The sequence below is a fragment of the Narcine bancroftii genome, chromosome 1, assembly GCF_036971445.1.
Source record: "Narcine bancroftii isolate sNarBan1 chromosome 1, sNarBan1.hap1, whole genome shotgun sequence".
NCBI lineage: Eukaryota > Metazoa > Chordata > Chondrichthyes > Torpediniformes > Narcinidae > Narcine > Narcine bancroftii.
Window position 1 is genome coordinate 261,827,477 of NC_091469.1, and position 21,975 is coordinate 261,849,451.

Here is a 21,975-nt window from a genome sequence, read left to right on the forward strand (position 1 = left end):
TTGACATTGCAGAATGTTGTAGGTTGCAAACTTTTATTATATTTTATTTGTAGGAAAAGTGCCATTGATCATCTTGTTTGCAAATCTTGAGCTTCCATGTGCGGCAGTACAAAAGAACCAGGGATCCTATCCCTCCTAAGATCTGGACCTTGCTATACATTTGTTGTTGCATTGCAATCGACACACTGATCAGTGAAATCAACTTTGCTTTTTTTTCCCCTGCAATGAAAGGGCATTTAACTTAACTGAACACAAAACTAATTATAACTGTACAGGAGTGGTGGGCCATTGGAAATTACTTTCATTAATTTGTTTGCAAGTTTCAGGGTTGATGTGACTCCGCACGAGTGGAATGATGTTGTCTCAGTGCATCTGGAGGTAGGGAATGCTGATTATGTCCCATTGATCCAGATGGAAATTGGCCAAATACAAATTCTGAACTCAAGATTTGAAGCCATGTTGATGTTAAGAGTCAAATGCATACTGTGACTTTTGCAGAGCTAGAGTTGTCTTGCCAATAGCCTAGAAACCCCAGCTACTAATGTTTACTATTTCTCTATTCTTAACCCCGACTGCCCACTTAACCAGTATCTTTAAATTTCTACAATCAAACCAGTTTACTTCCATATGTAAATATTATTTGAAATTTCTTGGCCCTTAACCTAGTCATTAGCTTATTCTGCATATATTTTATAAAGTTCCTTTCAGATGTCTTAAATTGGTAACCTGATGAGATTTATCAATTGGTTTAGCTTGACATTTTTTATCAGATGCCAAGGAGGTTGGCTGGAGAAATCTTCCCCGTCTCACTCCATGTTGATTGCTAGATGCCAGGTTAGTATTACCAATGATACAGTAAATATTTTATACTTTTAACAAGACTAGAGGAAGCTGATCATTCCACTAGGTCTACTGGCTCCCAGAACAGAATACCATTTGCTTCTCCCTCTTCAATTCCTTGTACCCATGCAATTTATTCTGTTTCACACATTCCTGTCAAGTTCCTTTTGATTCTCTTTGCCATTAACTCACACAAAGGAGATACTTTTATCAATTAATCTAACTGCATGTCTTTAGAGTGTCAGAGGAAACTGGAGCTCCTTGTGAAAGTCCACACCATCACAGGGTAATATCCATACCATTAACACTTGAGATCACATTTTAAACTCAGGTTTTTGGTGACAACAGCACTAACCACTGCATCACCAATTCCATCACTAGCCTTGTCTGCTCATTGCAGAACCTGCCCCTTTTTAATAATTCTTTAATTTCCATGAAAATGATTGAAAATTAAAACTGGGTAATTTTTATCATGGACCCTGCAAATTTAGCATTCCAATGATAAAAGTTAGAAATATTACCTCCATTTGTTACTTTAAAAAACATGCTGTGATTATTTATTTTGTCACTGAACCTTCATCTTCTGGCATTCATATTTGAAATACAGTAAAATCCCCGGTATCCTGTATCTTTGGGGATTGCGGATTCCGGATATGCAAAGTTTCCGGTTGCCTAAAACACAATGCCTAACTGATACACCTGCAATAAGAATAAGCAGACAAAAGACAGTGCAAAATATAAAGTAAATTTGGGGAAAAAATCAATACTGTAGTCCTTAATTATGTAAAGTTCACTTTAATCAGGTAATTCCCGTAACTTAGAAAATGTAACTTTAAATTCAAACCATGGTCACTGGCACTGTAACAATGTTGAGCTATCTGCTACGCTAACCGTGCCACCATCATAATTAAAACCTCCCTCCCCCAAATTTGCAGATAAAGCCTGTGTAATGGTCAACCCCCATTTTGGCCCAAAAATCATGTGTTTTATGTATGACCCGTGTAAAAGTTACCCCCCCCTCCATTTTTGGCCCCAATTGCCTGCTCATTGGAGCTCCCAATGTTCCAACTGCAAACCCTTGCCTCAGCTTCCAAGCTCCTGGCGTGCCCCCCCGTACGGATCTTTGCCCCGACTGCCCACCCACTGGAGCTCCCAATGTCAGCTCCCACCCACTGAGGTCCCGATGTCCTGACTGCAGATCCTTGCCCCAGCTGCCTGCCCACTGAAGCTCAACTTCCTGGCCACAGACTCTCTTTGGGCATGGCCGCCCGCCCATCCGAGCACCCGACGCCTTGAACACAGACTTGCCATCCAGTTCCGATGCCTTGAATGATGCAGGTCAAAATTACGTCCCATGTAAAAGTCAACCCCCCCCCCCCCCCCCCCCCCCAAAATTTGACCCAAAAAATTGGTCCAAAAAACTGGACTATTATGCAAGTATCTACTGAACAATAGTATGCTAATAATGATGAAGACTCTTACAAGGTAGGGATAGGAAGACACCATGGGAGAGTTGACTCCGCGGCAAGCAGCATCGGCTGGCTCTTCATCCTGGGCAATGCTGTCATTCAAACACAATTTTATTAAAACTTTATCAAACAGCTGCTACGGGCAGGGTACGACCAGGGTGCTCTACTGGCTAAACGTTTGCTCCCACCTTCAATAACTTTTACAATTTTAAACTTTTATTTACATTTTATTTATTTATTTCCTTTTTTTTTTGCTGGTTGCTTGAATTCCGGATACTTGAAATTTTGCTGTACTTTTGAGGGAAAAGCAGCTTCTTGCAAACTCTGCAACTATGACCTTTGTTTGTCTTTAATAATATTAGGAATGGGTATTGCATCATGTAGCTACTAACCTTAAATTGTACTTAGTTAACAAATAATTCTCAGAAGGAAGTAAAAGATATTTTCATCATTCCAGGAAACCCAAAAGAGATTTGTTCTGACTATTCAAATAGGATACCTGTCCCAGGTGGGGGAAGAAGCAGATTTGGTGTACGCTCCTAAGGCAATTGTGTTATGTTAAATCTTCCCTCTCTGCATCTTCCTGTAGTTTAAGGAAGGTGTCTGGAAATGCCAGTCATTTTATCATGAATCATTGTGTGAGATTATATATCTTGGATGCAGAGAGATATCTTGGTGGAGAATTCACAGAAGGTTAGTATGGGGGTGCAGTAAAAGCATACCGAAATGCTGGAGAAACCCAGCCGGTCTTTCAGTGTCTATAGGAGACAAAGATTTATTGCCAATGTTTTGGGTCTGAGCCCTTCAAAGAATAAGCAGAATAAGCTAGAAGCAATAAATCTCAGAATTCAAAGAATGGGGGAGGAATCCAGAGCCAACAAAAGGTGATGATTGGATGTGATCAGGGACAAGGTAAGAATTTATCATGTTTGTGCGAAAGGAGACGGAATGGAGAGACAGAGATTGGGAAAAGCAATGGGAGAAGAGTCTCACCCGGATTCGCTTCCACAGTCACGAGTCTTTTCTGGCTACTTGCCTCTTGCCTTCCAGCTTGGCCCCCACTAGGTCTCAGGTACCTGTGCTGCATTGACTCTTGCTCGCATCGCTTCTCCCGCCTTATCCTACAGACTACCCTCAACTTGATGCACAGGTACCAGCGGACCCTCGCTCTCTCCCTACCATAGCTCCATGCCTCACTTGCCCAGATCTACTATGGACCTCTCCTACACCTCATCCTCTACCAGTCCAGTCCCTTGCCACTACATCTGGGACACTTTATCTCCAACCCTTGCTGACATGTCTGTCCATGGTCTCATGCACTGCCAGACTGAAACTGCTCATAAATCGGAGGAACAATGCCTCATCTTCCAACTGGGCACTCTCCAACCAACTAATATAGACTTCTCTTTCTGTTGTTAAAACCCTTCTTTCCCTGTCACCTTCCCCTAACTCTCTTTCCATTCTGTCTCCTTTCACACTCACATGACAAACTTTTACATCATCCCTTATCATATCCAATTAACTCCTTTTGCTGGTCTGGATTCCTCCCCCCATTGTTTAAATTGTGAAATTTCTTGCTTGTGGTATATTCTTATTACTTGAAGCAGGGTTCAGGCCCAAGAAGTCAGCAATATATCTGCCTCTGTTAGACGCTGAAAATGACCAGCTGAGTTCCTCCAGGATTTTGGTGTGTTTTACTCTTTGGCTTGGCTTCGCGGACGAAAATTTATGGAGGGGGTAAAAAGTCCACGTCAGCTGCAGGCTCGTTTGTGGCTGACAAGTCCGATGCGGGACAGGCAGACACGGTTGCAGCGGTTGCAGGGGAAAATTGGTTGGTTGGGGTTGGGTGTTGGGTTTTTCCTCCTTTGCCTTTTGTCAGTGAGGTGGGCTCTGCGGACTTCTTCAAAGGAGGTTGCTGCCCGCCAAACTGTGAGGCGCCAAGATGCACGGTTTGAGGCGTTATCAGCCCACTGGCGGTGGTCAATGTGGCAGGCACCAAGAGATTTCTTTAGGCAGTCCTTGTACCTTTTCTTTGGTGCACCTCTGTCACGGTGGCCAGTGGAGAGCTCGCCATATAACACGATCTTGGGAAGGCGATGGTCCTCCATTCTGGAGACGTGACCCAACCAGCGCAGCTGGATCTTCAGCAGCGTGGACTCGATGCTGTCGACCTCTGCCATCTCGAGTACTTCGACGTTAGGGATGAAAGCGCTCCAATGGATGTTGAGGATGGAGCGGAGACAACGCTGGTGGAAGCGTTCTAGGAGCTGTAGGTGGTGCCGGTAGAGGACCCATGATTTACTACAGTCACAGCATCTGCAGACTTTCATGTTTCACTTGGCATGCTGGTGCCACAAATAAGTAGGAAAGGTGACCTAAACTAATACTTTGAATGAATTGGTTGTTTCATGAGGAAATATTGGATGGGCTGAGCTTGTGTCCAGTGGTGTTTAGAAAAGTGAGCAAAGATTTGACTGGAATGTACAAAGTCCAAGGGGGTCTTGACAAGATGAATGTGGAGAGAATATTTGATCTTCAGAGAAAAGTTAGAAAATGAGATAATTGAAAGGTCATCCATTTCAGACATGTTAAGAAAAAGAGATGCTAAAACTTCTGAGTCTTGGGAATGCCCTGCATCACAGGATGGTGGAAGGAGAATCTATGAATATTTTTAAGACAGCAATGGATAGATTCCTGATAAGCAAGGGGTAGAGTATAACATGGAGGGAAAATCATGGTTGATCTGATTGCAACTTTGTTAAACGATGAAACTGGTGTGGTGAACAGAGTGGGCTACTCCTGCTCCTAATTTGTGTTTGCGTAAATGAGGTACCAAAGCTTACAAATTAATTTTTTCTTATCATTGAAGAAATCGTTAGTTCTAGAGCCATGACTCTTTCTTCAAACCATTTCAATTCTGCCCTTGATCCACTGCTCAATTCTAAATATTAAAATAGTCTTCTCCTTTGGTTTTTGATTTAAGCTAAATTCATCCCTGATTAAATTGTTTTAGTAGTTCACTCCTGCAGCAGACCTTGTCATTGTAAAAAAAAATGTTTGTATTCTCCTGGATTTGAACTGATTTGTTTCTGGAAAAAATTCGCAGCAGTTTAATATCAGGGAAGGAAGCTGGTGTATGTTACCTGCCCCTCAAGCCAAATTTGTCTCATTTGAAATGGAAGGATTACAGGAGTTGTGGAGAAGCAATAATGGCCTGTCATCAATATTTTCATCACAGTATGTTTATTAATTGCTCATCTCTCAACTTTAGTTTCATATTCCCTATATAAACGAGACCTTGTTTTCATACCAGTTTTGGATTTTTGTCTATGGTCTCTCTTAAAGGAAATACCAGTCAACAGTCTCAGCACATCCAATTATGAGCAGGAAGGGTGGAGATTTTGTTTGTGATTTTGATTGTCAGTTGACTACTGATGAGATAAAATACCTCATCTAAAGTGGAGCAGAGGAATTCTCACTTGGATCTTGGTTACTGTTCATCCCTTAACCAATTCCACAAAAAGTGATTGTTCCATTGCTATTTATGGTACTTCATTGCAGATGGCTGATATTTGTCTAATGTCAAGTGGTTCTACATGAATGTTATTTAATGTTAAGAGAAGCACTTGAATATCCTACAGTTAGAGATGTTAGATAAACTCGCTTGTTTCCTCTGTTCTATTGGAAACATTCAGTATATAAAATGGATGCTAAGAAAATGCATGATTAATAATGACAAGCTTCTAATGGAGCAGCGTGGTTTGCGTAGTGGTTAGAGCTACACAATTACAGTGCTTGTGACCAAGGTTCGAATCCAGCTATGTCTGTAAGGAGTTTGTATGTTCTCCCCATGCCTCTCCTACCTGCATTTCCTTCGGGTGCTCTGGTATCCTCCCACCCTTCAAAACGTACAGGAGTTGTAGGTTAATTGGGATATTTGGGCGTCACAGACTCGTGAGAAGGAAGGGCCTGTAATCGTGCTGTATCTCTAAATTAAATTAAAATGTTAATGGAGACACAATTAAGGGTGCAGATGCTGGAACCTGGAGCAAAAAAAAAACTGCTGAAGGAACTCAAAAGGTTTTACAGCATCCATATAGCCAAATAACCATATACAGCACAGTACAGGCCAGTTTGGCCCTACTAGTCCTGCCAGAACAAATCCCCACCCTCCTAGTCCCACTGACCAGCACCTGGTCCATACCCCTCCAATCCTCTCCCCTCCATATAATTATTTAGTCTTTCCTTAAATGTAAATAACGTTCCTGCTTCAACCACCTCCTCCGGAATCCCATTCCACATCCCAACCACCCTTTGCGTGAAGAAATTTCCCCTCATGTTCCCCTTATAATTTTCCCCTTTCAATCTCAAACCATGGCCTCTGGTTTGAATATTCCCCACTCTTAATTGAAAAAGCCTATCCACATTGACTCTCTCTGTCCCTTTTAAAATCTTGAACACCTCCATCAAATCCCCCCTCAATCTTCTATACTCCAGAGAAAAAACCCCAGGCTGCTCAACCTTTCTCTGTAACTCAAACCCTGATATCCTGTCAACATTCTCGCGAACCTTCTCTGCACTCTCTCTATTTTGTTTATATCCTTCCTATAATTTGGTGACCAAAACTGCACACAGTATTCCAAATTTGGCCTCACCAATGTTTTGTACAATTTCATCATAACATCCCAACTCTTGAATTCAATACTCTGATGCCTTCTTCACCACTCTATCTACTTGAGTATCAACTTTGAGGGTACTATTTACCATAACTCCTAAATCCCTTTGTTGCTCTGCACTCCTCAATTGTCTACCATTTAATGTATATGACCTATTTAGATTTGCCTTTCCAAAATGCAACACTTCACACTTATCCGTATTAAATTCCATCATCCATTTCTCAGCCCACTCCTCTAGCTTTCCTATATCTCTTTTTAAGCTATGGTAATCTTCCTCATTGTCCACAATACCACCAATCTTTGTATCATCTGCAAACTTATCCAATTCACCACCCCTTCTTCCAGATCGTTAATATATATAACAAACAATAGTGGATCCAGGACCAATCCCTGAGGAACTCCACTAGTCACCGGCCTCCAATTTGACAAACAATTTTCTACCACCACTCTCTGACACCTCCCATCCAACCATTGCTGAATCCATTTCACTACTTCCTTATTTATACCTAATGCCTCCACCTTTTTACCTAACCTCCTGTGGGAACTTTGTCAAAAGCTTTACTAAAGTCTAAATAGACAACATCCACAGCCTTCCCTTCATCAATCTTTTTCCGTAACCCTCTCGAAAAACTCTATAAGGTTTGTTAAGCATGATCTACCCCTGACAAAACCATGCTGACTACTACCTATCAATCCCTGTTCATCCAAATATTTGTAAATGCCATCCCTCAGAACACTTTCCATCAACTTACCCACCACAGACGTCAGACTCACAGGCTTATAATTTCCAGGCTTACATTTAGACCCTTTCTTAAACAGTGGAACAATATGAGCCACCCTCCAATCATCTGGCCCCATGACCAGTGACATCCTAAATATCTCTGTTAATGCCCTCACTCTCTGTACACTAGCCTCCCTGAGTGTCCTTGGGAATACTTTGTCCGGACCCAGAGATTTGTCCACCTTTATCTTTTTTAACACTGCCATCACTACCTCCTCGGTTATCCTTAAATGATTCATGACCTCCCCACTATTTTTCTTTACTTCAACTGGTACAATATTTTTTTTCCCTAGTGAATACCGAGGAAAATAAATCATTTAAAATTTCCCCCATCTCCTCTGACTTCTCACATAGCCTACCCTCCCTATCTACAAGGAGTCCAATTCTATCCCTCACTAACCTATAGAAACCCTTTGGATTTATTCTTACTCTACCTGCCAAAGCCTCTTCGTGCCTCTTTTTGGCCATTCTAATTTCTTTCTTAAGATTTTTTCTACACTCCTTGTCGTCCTCTTTCAATTTCTCATCACCCTGCTGTTTATACCTCTTGTACACCTCCCTCTTTCTCCTAACCAAATTTCTAATATTCCTCAAAAACCAAGGCTCCCTATGACTTCCAGCCTTTCCTTTGATCCTCACTGGGACATAACTACTCTGTACCCTCAAAATTTCTTCTTTGAATATTCTCCATTTTTCATCCTTTCCTGAAAAAATCATCTCCCACTCAATACTCCCCAAAGCCATTCTTATTCCTTTGAAATTTGCTTTTCTCCAATCTAGAACCTCAACTTTAGGCCCTTCTTTGCTCTTCCCTAAAACTACCCTAAAACTAATAGAGTTGTGATCATTAGACCCAATTTGTTCTCCAACATTAACCTCAGACATCTGTCCTATCTTGTTCCCTAACAGGAGATCCAGTATTACACCGTCCCGAGTCGGTTCCTCTACATATTTATTAAGAAAACCATCTTGTACACATTTGACAAACTCTAGCCCATCCAGACCTCTTACTGTATGGGTATCCCAATCAATGTGAGGGAAGTTAAAATCTCCCATGTTAACTACCTTATGTTTATTACACATATATGCTATCTCCTTACAAATTTGTTCCTCCAATTTTCTTGGCCCATTTGGTGGTCTATAATTACAATCTATAATAATTAGTGCCCTCATGCCTCCTCCACCCCTCAGTTTCACCCAAACAGCCTCACTGGACGATCCCTCCAAACCATCCTGCCATCTCACGGCAGTAATGTCCTCCTTAACAAGCAGAGCAACTCCTCCCCCCTTTTTTACCCCCTGTTCTACCACATCTAAAACATTTGTATTCTTGAATATTTAGTTTCCAGTCCTGTCCCTCCTGTAACTAGGTTTCACTAATTGCCACAACATCATGATTCCAAGTGCCAATCCATGCTCCTAAGCTCATCTACCTTGTTCACTATGCTTCTTGCATTAAAGTACATGCATTTCAGAGAATGACCCTCACATATATTCCCTATTCTACCTTTTACCTTAACCTCCATCCTTCCTTTGTTATCTTTATCATTCTTAACTAGGTGGCCATGCACCCTAAACACTGCTCGCAAGCTCTGCTCCCCACCCCCCTACCAAACTAGTTTAAACCCTCCCCCACAGCTCTAGCAAATCTGCTTGCCAGGATATTGGTCCCCTTCCAGTTCAAGTGGAGTCCGTCCCTTTTGTACAGGTCCGACTTTCCCCAGAAGAGATCCCAATGATTGGAGGTAAAGAGGTATAACCAACATTTTGGGCTGGACTCCTCCTTCAAGGGAATATTAGCATGATGATCAGTAAATCGTGGATCTGCAATAAAATTATTGTTGCTTTTGAATCTTTGCTCAGACCCAAAACTTTGGTTATACATCTTTACCTCCTCTGGATGGTGCGAGACCTGCTGAGTTCCTTCAGAATTTCTGTATTTGTATTACAGTCACAGCATCTGCAATCTTCGTGTTTCACTCTGTGATAAGTGGAGACAACTAAGAGCCGCAGATTATGGATTCTAGGGGGGGGGGGTGGTGAAAGGTCAGAACCAAGGGAATTTTACCTCTATTCTGTCTGGGGACAAGTGTGGTGAGAGCAAATGTGCAGGAAGATGAAGAAATGCAAGTGAGGGCTCCATCAACCACAGTACAGTAGTCCCTGATTTATGATGGTCTGACTTACGAATTTTCAAAGTTACAGTGGTTCGAATCCGTACTTTCGATTTTGAGTTCCGATGTGTCCCCACGCTTGCGATATGTGGCACACTATTCTCATGCGATGACAGCATCACACGAGAGTAGTATACAGCATACTCTTTCTTGATGCTGACTCAACCATTCTCTGAGCCGCTGTATTCAACATTTAATTGAAAAAGAATATCACACAATTTTTTATGTTACGATTTTTTGACTTGCAATGGCAGTGCTGGAACAGGATCCCATTGCAAGTCAGGGACTACCTGTAGAGAGGAAGCTACATTTCCTGAAATATTAATTGAATCTTGTACATTAATGAAGGTTTAAAAAGCACAGAAATGCTGGAGGAACTCAGCAGGTCCTGCAGCATCCAGAGAAGGTAAAGATATATTACTGACTTTTCAGGCCTGAGCCCTTCCTCAATGTATGAGCAAAAAGCAGGCAGTGGCTTATATTAAAAGCCTAGTGAAAAGGAAGAATGTGCGGGAGGGGGGGAGGGGAAGAAATATACAGACCAACTGACAAAAAGTGTTAATTGGATATGATAAGAGGAAAGGTGAGAATTTATTGGTGGAGGGTGGGCAATTTTTTTGGCTCTGAGAGTGAAAGAGAGAGAAAGAGCTAGAGGAAAGGAGACATGGGGAAAGATGGGGCATGGGGTAGGCTAACGGAAACCAGAGAAGTCAATGTTAATGCGTTAATGCCATGTAGTAGGAGGTGCCCAGGCAGAATGAGTTCTTGTTCTTCCAATTTGCAAGTGATCTCAGTCTGGCAGTACATCGGCAAGGGAATGGGGTGGGGAATTGAAATGAGTAGCCACTAGGAGATCTCCACTTTTCGGTTGGCAGAGCCAAGGTCCTCTACAAAGCAATCTCCCAGTCTGTGTCCTGTCTCTCCAATTTAGATGAGACCATACTGGGAGCACAGGATACATTTGATGACTCCTGCAGGGCAGTTTGTGGCCCTGAATGGTGATGAGGGAGGATGTGTCGGAGCAACGAGAGCACCTCCTGTTGTCACAGGGTTAGGTGCCAAGGGGGTGGATTAGTGGGAAAGGATGAATGGATAAGTGAGTCACGGAGGGAGTGGAGCATTACAGTGTAACTTTTTAAAATTCATATAGAAATTTTTTTTGTCATTCATCTATGTCCAAAAAATCCCCAAGACAGAAAAGCAAAATGGCTGTATGTCCACAGACGTGTTAATGCCAGCATCACTCCAATGATTCAAATGTCATCTTGCTTCGCATTTAAATCTCCCGCGTTGTAATGTCGCGAGTTGAACACATCATTGCACATCATTATTGGTCGTATTCATTAGACCATTGTTGCAGACTACCTGCAGTTCAGTTTAGACTTCAGGCAGTCTGCAAAAATGTATAGAGGTGCCACAGGCAAAAATTCAGAACTGGAGTGAGTCATTCATTTCTGTTCCAATCTATTTACACAGACTGTATTCTGAGAATTTGGGATTAATTTCCTGGAATGCAGCAGCAAAGTTTTTAAACAAATATATAATAGGGTTATATGCCTGCACTAAAGCTGGTGTACAAGCACAAATTATTGTTTTGCATAAAAAGAGATATTGAAAAGGGTGTGAGAATGGCTTCTCAAGGATAGTACCAGAACCTTGATGACATACAACAAAGTAACTCCATTGAAGTTACTTATTCAAGAAGTGATTGAGAAAAATACATCTAAAATTTGCCTTTCATGGCCAGGCCAGTGGAATCATTTCACAAAACAAGATGCTGGAATCTTGAGCAAATGGTAAGGTACTGGAGGAGGTAAAAAGAAAATCTGTTGTTGCCGGGGCCAAGTGCAGTACACAAGCGCTGGAGAATCTCTGCAGATCACACAGCATCCATAGGTAGTAAGAGGCAATCGATGGTTTAGGCTTGAGCCCTTTTTCAGGAGTGTTGAAGAAAGGTAGGCAACTTGGACCCACACTCAGAGCCCAAGTGCTCACCCAATCTACGTTTGGTCTCACCAATGTAGATGGGGTCACACTGGGTATAGTGAATGCAGTAGATAGGTTGGATGGTGTGCATCTCTGCCTCATCCGTTTGCTATTTTTGTGGCCCTGGATGGAGGTGATGGATTTTGTACGTTGAGAAGCTGAAAATGTAAGTTTATTTCTCACAAGATTCCTCGTACATTGAGATGGGTTCTTTGGCAAACAGACTATCAGGTTACCTTTAACATTCATTAAGAGTAAAGAGTATAGGATTACATTTAAAAGGGAGATCAAATAACACCAACCAAGGGCATTGGGATATGGGGTTCATTCAAGAGCCTGATAACCGTGGGGATGAAACAGTCTTTAAGCCTGTTGATGTATGCTTCAATCTTAAGATTCAAGATTCAATTTATTGTCATGTACAGGTAGTCCCCAACTTATGACCATAATGGGAACTGAAGAATTAGTTGTATCTCAGAATGGACACAAGTCAGAATTGTGTCTGCGCACATGGAGTCTTAAAGCAAACTTTTAAATTAAATCTTCTTTCATCGTGCATTTGACAAAAACAACTTAAAGCTTCCTGAATTTGTCGATCGACCTTAGTGAATCTTGCCACATTCTGGTCCACGCTTACCTTTTCAGTCGGGGTCCTGGGGCTGGACCAGGCAATCTTGATTCTTATCCGTATATGCTAGTCTTCAGTTGGTACGTACGCAAGCCTTTGGTGGGTTTGCACATTGGACTTCATTTGGCGCATGCATGAGAATTGAGCGCACTGACCATGTTGCATTCGTGTCCTTAACTCTCGTGTATGCTCCAACCGAACTCCAATACGCAGACCCACCATGCATAAACAGCATAAATTTTATTTTTATATATATATAATTTTTCTTTAAGAATTTGGTCGTATGTGCACATGGTCCTGTTATATAGGTCAACCTGTCATAATTGGCTTTTGTCTGTTAATAGGCAGACAGATTCGCCATCAGCAGAAATTGCTTGAAATACCTCTTAGAGAATGAGAAGCAAAAGAGAGTGTGTCCCCCAGAATCACCGAGTGTCTCTAGATTTGCCTCCAGTGCTCCCATAGCCTCCACAGCCATACAGAGTCCAGTCCAAATCATTGATGAACCCAAGCTCCAGATCTGAACCTCCACCACAATAGGCAACCCTTCAGCAGTATCAGCACCCTTTTGCATTCTGGTCCTGATACCCCTTCACCCAGTCTCAAGTCATTCTCCAGCAATTTGCTGCCTCGTGTGAGTCCTTTGACACAGTCTTCAGCAGCCCACAGCCTGCTTGTGTTCCTCTCCTCAAGACACTGGTCCGCCACGTGGTCACCAACCTCTGCTTCTCCTTCTCAGATGGGGTTGAGAGGGTGGTCTCCCTCTTTTCTGATGCCCTGTGTGAAAGCTTTGCATTTCCTAGAGTCTGCATCCCCTCGTGGCTGCTGTCGATCATAGGTGCTACAATCTTGGGCGCAGATCAATAAGACCACATTGGCAGGCCATTTAAAGCCTGTATGGAACTGACGGCAGTCAGACTGGACAGTTTGACCCCAGGGGAATGCTGTGACCCTGTTCCACACTCTCTTTGGGAACAAATAGAAGGAAAGGTAATTGGGATGTGCCAGATCTTTGTGTGTTCACTGCCTTTCCAAAGCAGATGGATATGTTAATAGAATCTATTGGAGGGGAAGGAAGCTTGTGTTCTGACCTGTATTCATTATCTTCTGTTTATTCTTCCAGTCTTGAACAGAGAAGTTCCTCTAACACACTATGATGCATCCAGCAAGTATGCTTTCAGTGAGGTGCCTGTAGAAATTGCTGAGGGGCTTGGAAAACATGCTGAGCTTCCTTAGTCTTCTAAGAAAGTAGAAGATATGGTGCATTTTCAGGACCATTGCATCAACATGGTTGTCCCAGATCACACCATTGTAGAAATTTATTTTGAAGAATTTAAAGCTCTCTTCTCTTTCGAACAGCACCATTAATGGAGACAAGATTGTGGACTAGGTCTTTTCTCCTTAAGTCAATGATCAACACAAGGACAAGTTTTATACTTTCTGCAGTTATAGTTGAGACAAGTTAAGTTAGGATCGTTTTCTCAGTAGAAGGCTGAAGGAATGTCCGGATTGTGCTTTTCCCAACAATGAGGAGACATGGAGAAGATGCTTCCACTTTTGGAAATTAAAACTATCAAGATACAAAAGACCCTGATATATCTACAAGGGAACGGAAAAGGAATTTCTTGCTCAAAGGGTGGTAACAGTATGGAACCCACTATGGAAGTTGAGGTCAGTTGTTTCAGGGGAAGTTGGATTAAACACATTTAACAATTAATGTGGATGTTCTGACAAGGTCACTTGAAAGAAGTCTGGTTTATGTGAGGCACAAACTAAAATGGCCTGTTCTGTACTATATATACTTTGTCATTCTACGTACTAACAGTGAAAGGAAGGCTTTATCTTGATTAAATTGAACTCTTCTTCCAAGACCACCTCCTGTGGGGGGAGGGGGAGCAATTGTCTACTTTTTTTCACCCACTGATGCAACCTGTCCACTGAGTTCCTCCAGCAGGTTGGGGTTTTTTAAGTTTCAGATTCCACATCTGCAGTCTCTTGTGTGTGCCCAAAGAAATAGCGTATTTTATTTTGCTTTTTCTTTTGCTTTTGTTTCTAAAAAAAACACACACACAGCATGAAACTTTATAATTGTTGTCCGGTGTTTTCTTTGAACCTTAGTGTATGTTGGTGAAACACTTGGTTATACAGTATTTGTGCAGGGTCTTCACTGAAAGAACAGCTGCAGCTTTATTGGTACTTAATCCATCATGGCTTCTCTAACTGCAAGCTTATTGGCCAGGTGACTGCCAGCTGGCATTAGTTATGTTTTCTACCCTGAATCTGTTCCAAGTCGATAAATCATGAGTTGAGGTTCTGAACTTTTGGGAGTTTGAAAAGCTTGAATTCAAATATGTTGAATATTCATGCAATACAGAGGGAGAATTAAGAGCTTGTGTGAATACTGGAGCCAGTATTGGCTTTGGATATAATCATTTACTTTGTTTCCAGCACTCATTTTACTCCAATGCAGGGTTCAACATAAAATTTTGTATTCTCCCCCAGCTTTTGTACTTTAACACATACTGCTTTGAATCAGGAAACTATTTCCAAATCTATTTGCATACATGATCCAAGACTTAAGCTTGAATGCTTCTGCATAATAATCATAATTCCTATGATTTATTATCCAATGGTTTGATATGTGGTTCAGCAAGACCATGGTTACAGCACACACTTTGAACTTGCTGAGCTCACTGGAAAGATTGTAACACCATGCAACGTTTTTAATAAAAAATTAGTAAAAATTGTTTTGGAATATTAATAGTAATCCAGTTGTCTCAAATCTGTCAGTTTGTGGAATTAAGAAGTGTGGCTCTTTTTAATATTATCAATAAAATTATGACCTAAAGGAGATGGTTAATTTTTTGAGTGTGAGCAGGAAGAGCTTACTGGAATAAACTATAACACAGACATCTCTTCAACTTCTCAGGTTAAAAATTATATTGTGCAAAATGTTAAATCTCAAATAGATGATTATGTTCGTGGGTGTTATTGAATCGTACGCAGCTGCAGATCTTTGGATGTTACTACTTCCAGGATTTTTTTTCCACTAGCGCTGACCCTTACTTTATTTTCCCTTTCTTAATCTTTCACTTTCCCATTTTGCTGCAAGACTATCTGGTTGGTGATGGTGATTTGTGAGAGAAGCATTGTGATGTAAATAGAGGCTCAGGTTACAGCATGTGATCTATAATTGTGCACTGAAGGTCACTTTCAAGGACAAATTAAGATATTGTAAGTGCAAGTTGGGGAGAGAGGCTGAAAGTGGGATGAACGTGGCAAAACATTGCATCGTTTTATGAACACAAGTGTGAATTGATGGACACAGCACCAAATTAAATTAAATATCTGCTGTTCACAGTTGATGCATGTTCCTTTGTTCTCTTCATATTTGTGTCTCTTTCTCAAAGCCAAAATGTGATACTATCATATCTACTTCCACCACTGACCCAGGCAGCCTTTACCAGGCACTCACTGCTCAGTCCTTTCCAATAAAAAATTGCCCTGCACATCCTCTAACTGTACCTCTACCTCACACCATGTCCTATCGTATTTAACATTTTTACTCAGGGTAGATTGTCGTAATTCTTTATTCCTGATCTATCTCTTTCATAATTTTATAAACTTTTATTTTAATCTGCTCTCCCCTTGGCCTCCAACGTTCCAGAGAAAACAACCCCAAATTTGTCCAACTTCTCCTTGTAGCTCATAGCCTCTAATCTTTGCAGCATCTGTTAAATATGTACTCTTTCCAAAGCCTCCTACATCCTTCCTGTAGTGTGATGACCAGAATTGCATGCAAGAATGAACGTTTAGAATGACTATTTGTTCAGTTTGTGTACCATTTTTGAAATTTGCAGTAATGCTCACTAACAGCTGTTCTGCCTACATGTAATGCAATATATGAGATTTGTTATGAATTACATGTACACAAACCACAACTTAAAATAAAAAATGCACAACTTGATTCTGCATACATTTTTTGTCTCAAGGCTGAATAGGTGTGTTGAATTGGAGAAAGCAGAGAGATTTGCAAAGATATTGCCAAGTCTGAAATCTTGTACTTATAAGGAAAAACTGGCTGTTTCATTTGGAACAGAGAAGGCCGAGGAAAGGTTTATTTGAGGTGTAAAAAATTTAAGCAAGAATCAGAATTAGAATTTATTGTCATGAACAAGTCACGAAATTTGATGTTTTGTGGCAGCGTCACAGTGTAAATATTCATATTATGAACCATCTTACAACAATAATATTAAAAATAAAAATAATAGGGCACGAAAAGTCAGGCAATGTTTTTTGTTCATTGATTATTCAGAAATCTGATGGCAGCAGGTGAGAAATGGACCTTGTGCGGCTGAGTGCTTGTCTTTACCCCGATGGAAGCAGAGTGAAGAGGTCATGGCCTGGGTGGTGGGGGTCTTTGAAGATATAGGCTGCTTTTTTAAGACGCCGCGTCATGCAGATGTCTTCGATGGAGTGAAGTCTGTTGCCTATGATGTTGTAGGCCAAGTTAACACCCCTCTGGAGTTTATTCTTGCCCTGAGATCTGTTTGAAAGGAGAAGCTGAAGAAACTCCATATCTAGAAGCCTACCTATTAGTTTTCCAATAACCATTTTGAACACTTGATATGTCAATAATCAATCTTTTAGCCAGACTATGATTGGGGGGAGGGGGAAAGGGTGCCGAAGTAGGTGTTTCCTCAGGTCACAGAGAGAAAGACTCACTCATGTGGAGCTGATAAGAGAAAACGGTTTGAAAATAAAAGAAAAAGATCGGCAAGTCACACTTAAACACCAGTAAAAAGTTGTTTTATGCTTGAAACTCCTAATGAAGTGATTCTTATCCTTCTTGATGATTAAGTGTGCATGTTGGAAAAGTAATACAAAAGTTAAACCTTTCATGGTGGAACAAACGAGAACGAAAAATGTGTTTAGAGTGTCATCAGATCACGAAAACTCCAGATTCTGTCTTTTAATTGTTGTGTAGCTGCAGTGTGTCATTTTCTCAATCAGTAAACATTGAAGGGTAAATTGTAATTCTCAATTTGTTTCAGGTCTGACTGCCTTATTAAGACGATCCGATCTGATGGCTATTTTGGGATGTATCGAGGTAGGTCTTTAATTTTCTGTTTTCTATTTCTTCCCATAAGTCTTCAGATAAGTTCATAAATAGTATAATGACTTTCAATCCCTATTCTTGTGTGTTTAACTATCAATGATTGATTACTTAATGCGGCTGAATTAAGTTTATTGAAAGTTTGATGGCTTAGCAATTGATACCAGTTGGCATCTGGTAAGCCTTTTGTGAATGTAATTTGTGTGAACTTGCCATAGTGTTTCTCCTTCATGAGGCACTGTAAGCTAAAGTTGGAGTACAAGATTGAGGGACTAGGTATTGACCTGATTGGTAAGAGATGAAGAGGAGGGACAGAGCTGCAAAGTGTTGGATACAGTAAGTGAATACCCTGGGAGGGCTTTCAACTATTCACCATGTTTATAAATGACTTGGAATTGTACAAAAATTGAAGCATACAAGGAAGTCATTTGGTCCATCATGGCCATGCCAGTTCTCCACCAGAGCCACCCACCAGTTCTGTCTACCAGCCCTTTATCCATAGTCTTGCATTATTTTTTTCTTCACCATAACATTTAGCTAGTTCCTTCCTGAAGACCACAAAGGAATCTGCTTCCACCTTGCAGAAGGAGATGCTCGGCCATCAATTTGATGATAACAGAGCTAACCACAGCTTTTTCAGGAAGGTGCATGCCCACATTAGATTACAAATGGATTTCAAGGTAGGCAACAATGAAGTCAAGAAATTTGGACATGAAGAGGAGAAAATAGAGTACTTTTTAAATTCTTCAGTGAAAAGCTCTACAGAGCAGAGATCCAAAGAGATATGGAGGTCAATGCACCTGTTCTGAAAGGTAGAGAAAATAATGAGAAAGGCACATGAAATGCTGGCCTTCAAAGAAAGATTGGCAAAGCAAGGTTAGAATCTACTTTATTGTTGGAGCAAAGCCAATTTGGACTGAGTGCATTTGGGGTTCTGTATCTTTGTCTTTGGTGGGACTATAATTACCAGAGTGATATCAGGATTCCAAAGATTAATTTAAGGACTTATTACAGAAACCAGGGATGCATGCCTCAGAATGTATAATATTAAGAGATGATTTGTTTGAAATTTCAAGACAAAAGATATGAAGGAAAACACATCTTCTTCTTGAAAGTGGAGCCCAATCTTTCAGAGAGTTGAGAAACACCACATGAAGCAAATAGTCGATATTTAGATTTTTTTTCCACAAATAACAATTGAAATGAGGTCAGTTATTAATTATATATTATATTTAGGGGAGAGAAGCAGGTTTGGGGAATTGAATTAATTCACATGCGTTTTCATTAAATGGCAAAATAAGTTTTGGGAGTTGAATAACCAGCTTATTTAGTTTTATATATGTTCTATCAGTGGGAACAAAGTAATCAGTTGAATGTAAATTACTCGATGCCACTCATCATGTAGGCACCCAAGGAAAATCGGGTGAATCGCTGACGAGCTACAGTGTCCCAAGTGCTGGACACTTCTGCAGTGCTTTTTTTTTAAACTTTATTTAAAGATTTTATTACATGAATAAAACAAAGAAATTACATTTAAATAAAAAGAAAAATAAAGTAATTATTCCAACACAACATTAATAACCTAACTTAAGTCAGTCTAACCCCCCCCACCATATATACAGCCACTAAAAAAACTATATATATTTTAAAAAAACCACCCTTCCCCCCCAAAATAAAGTGAAGAATTAATAAAGTTAGTAATATTATATATTAAAAAACCACTCACAAACAAAAGAAAATAACAAGTAAAAATATTAATTAAAAAAAGTTATCAAATCTAAAATATCACATAAAACGTATTTAAATCAAACTTAATTGCAAGTACTTAACAAATGGAGTCCACTTCAGCTTATAAAAAGACATCTTGAATTGAAAAAAGATATCTTTTCCATAATTAAACAAAACTTCATCTCTAAATACCACCTATCTAAGGTTAGTATATTTCTATCTTTCCAAGTAAGCGCTATACATTTCTTAGCCACTGCTAAGGCTAAATAGATAAAAGAAATCTGATAATCATTTAAGCCTAAATCAATTAATGATTGCATATTCCCTAATAAAAATATTTCAGGATCTAATACAACATAGATATTATATAAACTATTAAATATAGATTGAATACCTTTCCAAAACTGTTGCAATCGATCACAAAACCAAACTGTATGTAAAAAAAGTATTAGCCGTCTGATCACAACGAAAACAGCAATCTACCTTACTAAGACCAAACTTTTTTAATTTCTCTGGTGTTAAATATAACTGATGTATAAAATTATAATTAATCATCGCTAATCTAGCATTAATCAATTTCCGAATACTATTCTGACAAATTTCCATCCAGGCTTCTTCAGCTATTATAGAACCTAAATTTTTTTCCCATTTCAACTTATCTTTATCCCAATCTGTCTTGTTTTCATTTTCTTGTAAAATACAATACAAATCAGATATATACCCCTTTTTTGGTATAGAAAGTCTTTGGCTTGGCTTCGCGGACGAAGATTTATGGAGGGGGTAAAAGTCCACGTCAGCTGCAGGCTCGTTTGTGGCTGACAAGTCCGATGCGGGACAGGCAGACACGGTTACAGCGGCTGCAGGGGAAAAATGGTTGGTTGGGGTTGGGTGTTGGGTTTTTCCTCCTTTGCCTTTTGTCAGTGAGGTGGGCTCTGCGGTCTTCTTCAAAGGAGGTTGCTGCCCGCCAAACTGTGAGGCGCCAAGATGCACGGTTTGAGGTGATATCAGCCCACTGGCAGTGGTCAATGTGGCAGGCACCAAGAGATTTCTTTAGGCAGTCCTTGTACCTTTTCTTTGGTGCACCTCTGTCACGGTGGCCAGTGGAGAGCTCGCCATATAACACGATCTTGTGAAGGCGATGGTCCTCCATTCTGGAGACGTGACCCACCCAGCGCAGCTGGATCTTCAGCAGCGTGGACTCGATGCTGTCGACCTCTGCCATCTCGAGTACTTCGACGTTAGGGATGAAAGCGCTCCAATGGATGTTGAGGATGGAGCGGAGACAACGCTGGTGGAAGCGTTCTATGAGTCGTAGGTGATGCCGGTAGAGGACCCATGATTCGGAGCCGAACAGGAGTGTGGGTATGACAACGGCTCTGTATACGCTTATCTTTGTGAGGTTTTTCAGTTGGTTGTTTTTCCAGACTCTTTTGTGCAGTCTTCCAAAGGCGCTATTTGCCTTGGCGAGTCTGATGTCTATCTCATTGTCGATCCTTGCATCTGAAAGTACATATTTCTCAAAACTAGTTTCAGGTAATAAAATCATATGTCCGCCACATACCTGTTTTACAAATGATCTTAACTGATAATATACAAATACAGAATTTCCACTAATACCAAATTTCCTTTGTAATTTCTCAAAAGAACAAAAACATCCTTCAAAAAAACAATCTGATAAATTTTTTATTTCTTTCCTTTCCCATTGTTTCAAAGTAATATTGGAGACTGTAAAAGGAACAAGTTGATTATTATATAATGGCAATCGCCCAGACCATTTATTTTTAAGCCCCAATTTATTAAGTTTACTTGCCAATAAATTCAATAAATGTTTCAATATGGGTACATCATAAGTTCGTAATAAATTTTTATTCCATCGAAACAAAAACTCATGTGGAAATTTTTCTAAAATAACTGCCATTTCTATCTTTGCCCAACTAGGTAGGTCCTCCGTATTCATTAATGCACTAAGAAATTTAAATTGAGCTGCCTCATAGTAATGTTGAAAATTCGGTAATCTCAAACCTCCAAATTGAAAATCCCACATCAACTTTCTCATTGCTACCCTTGGAAATTTTCCCTTCCATAAAAAGTCTCTAACTGCTTAATATAAATCCTTTAAAAAACTTTTTTTTTAAATAAGGAATTGATTGAAACAAATACTGTATCCGAGGAAAAATATTCATTTTTGTAGTGTTAATCCTCCCCAATAAACCTAAAGGTAAATCCTTCCACCTAATCATATCTAACAATCTTTTTTAATTAAAGGAAGATAATTAATTGAATATAAATCTTGATATTCTGTATTAACATTAATTCCTAAATATTTAATTTGTTTAGTCCACTTCAAATTTATAATATTTTTATATATTGAATAATCATCTTTACAAATTGACAAAATTTCACTTTTAGCCCAGTTTACCTTATAACCAGATAATTGACCATAATTTTCTAAAGATTCTTGAATTGCTGGTAAAGAAATATCAGGATCCACCAAATATAATAAAACATCATCAGCAAATAAATTAATCTTATATTCCTCATTCAAAACTCTCATACCCTTAACATTTTCATTTTGAC

General features: G+C 40.0%; 2 protein-coding genes across 12 annotated transcripts in view; one reads left to right on the forward strand and one right to left on the reverse strand.

Annotated features, from left to right (window-relative positions):
- Positions 1–21,975, reverse strand: part of LOC138742504 (large ribosomal subunit protein P2-like) — a 479,457-nt gene that overhangs the window by 190,935 nt on the left and 266,547 nt on the right. The gene's annotated exons all lie outside the window — the stretch shown is intronic.
- slc25a22a (solute carrier family 25 member 22a) overlaps positions 1–21,975 on the forward strand; it is a 148,292-nt gene that overhangs the window by 80,076 nt on the left and 46,241 nt on the right. For 7 of the 11 annotated variants that reach the window (XR_011344149.1, XM_069896771.1, XM_069896725.1 and 4 more), the window contains one exon: positions 17,609–17,664. Coding sequence is in view for 10 of the 11 variants with exons in the window: in XM_069896771.1 (XP_069752872.1) it covers positions 17,609–17,664 (56 nt within the window). In the remaining variant the exon portion in view is untranslated. Of the gene's footprint in view, positions 1–320; positions 379–790; positions 835–13,712; positions 14,226–17,608; positions 17,665–21,975 lie in introns of those variants that run through there. The other 4 variants (XM_069896775.1, XM_069896783.1, XM_069896791.1 and 1 more) reach the window with 4 other exon arrangements.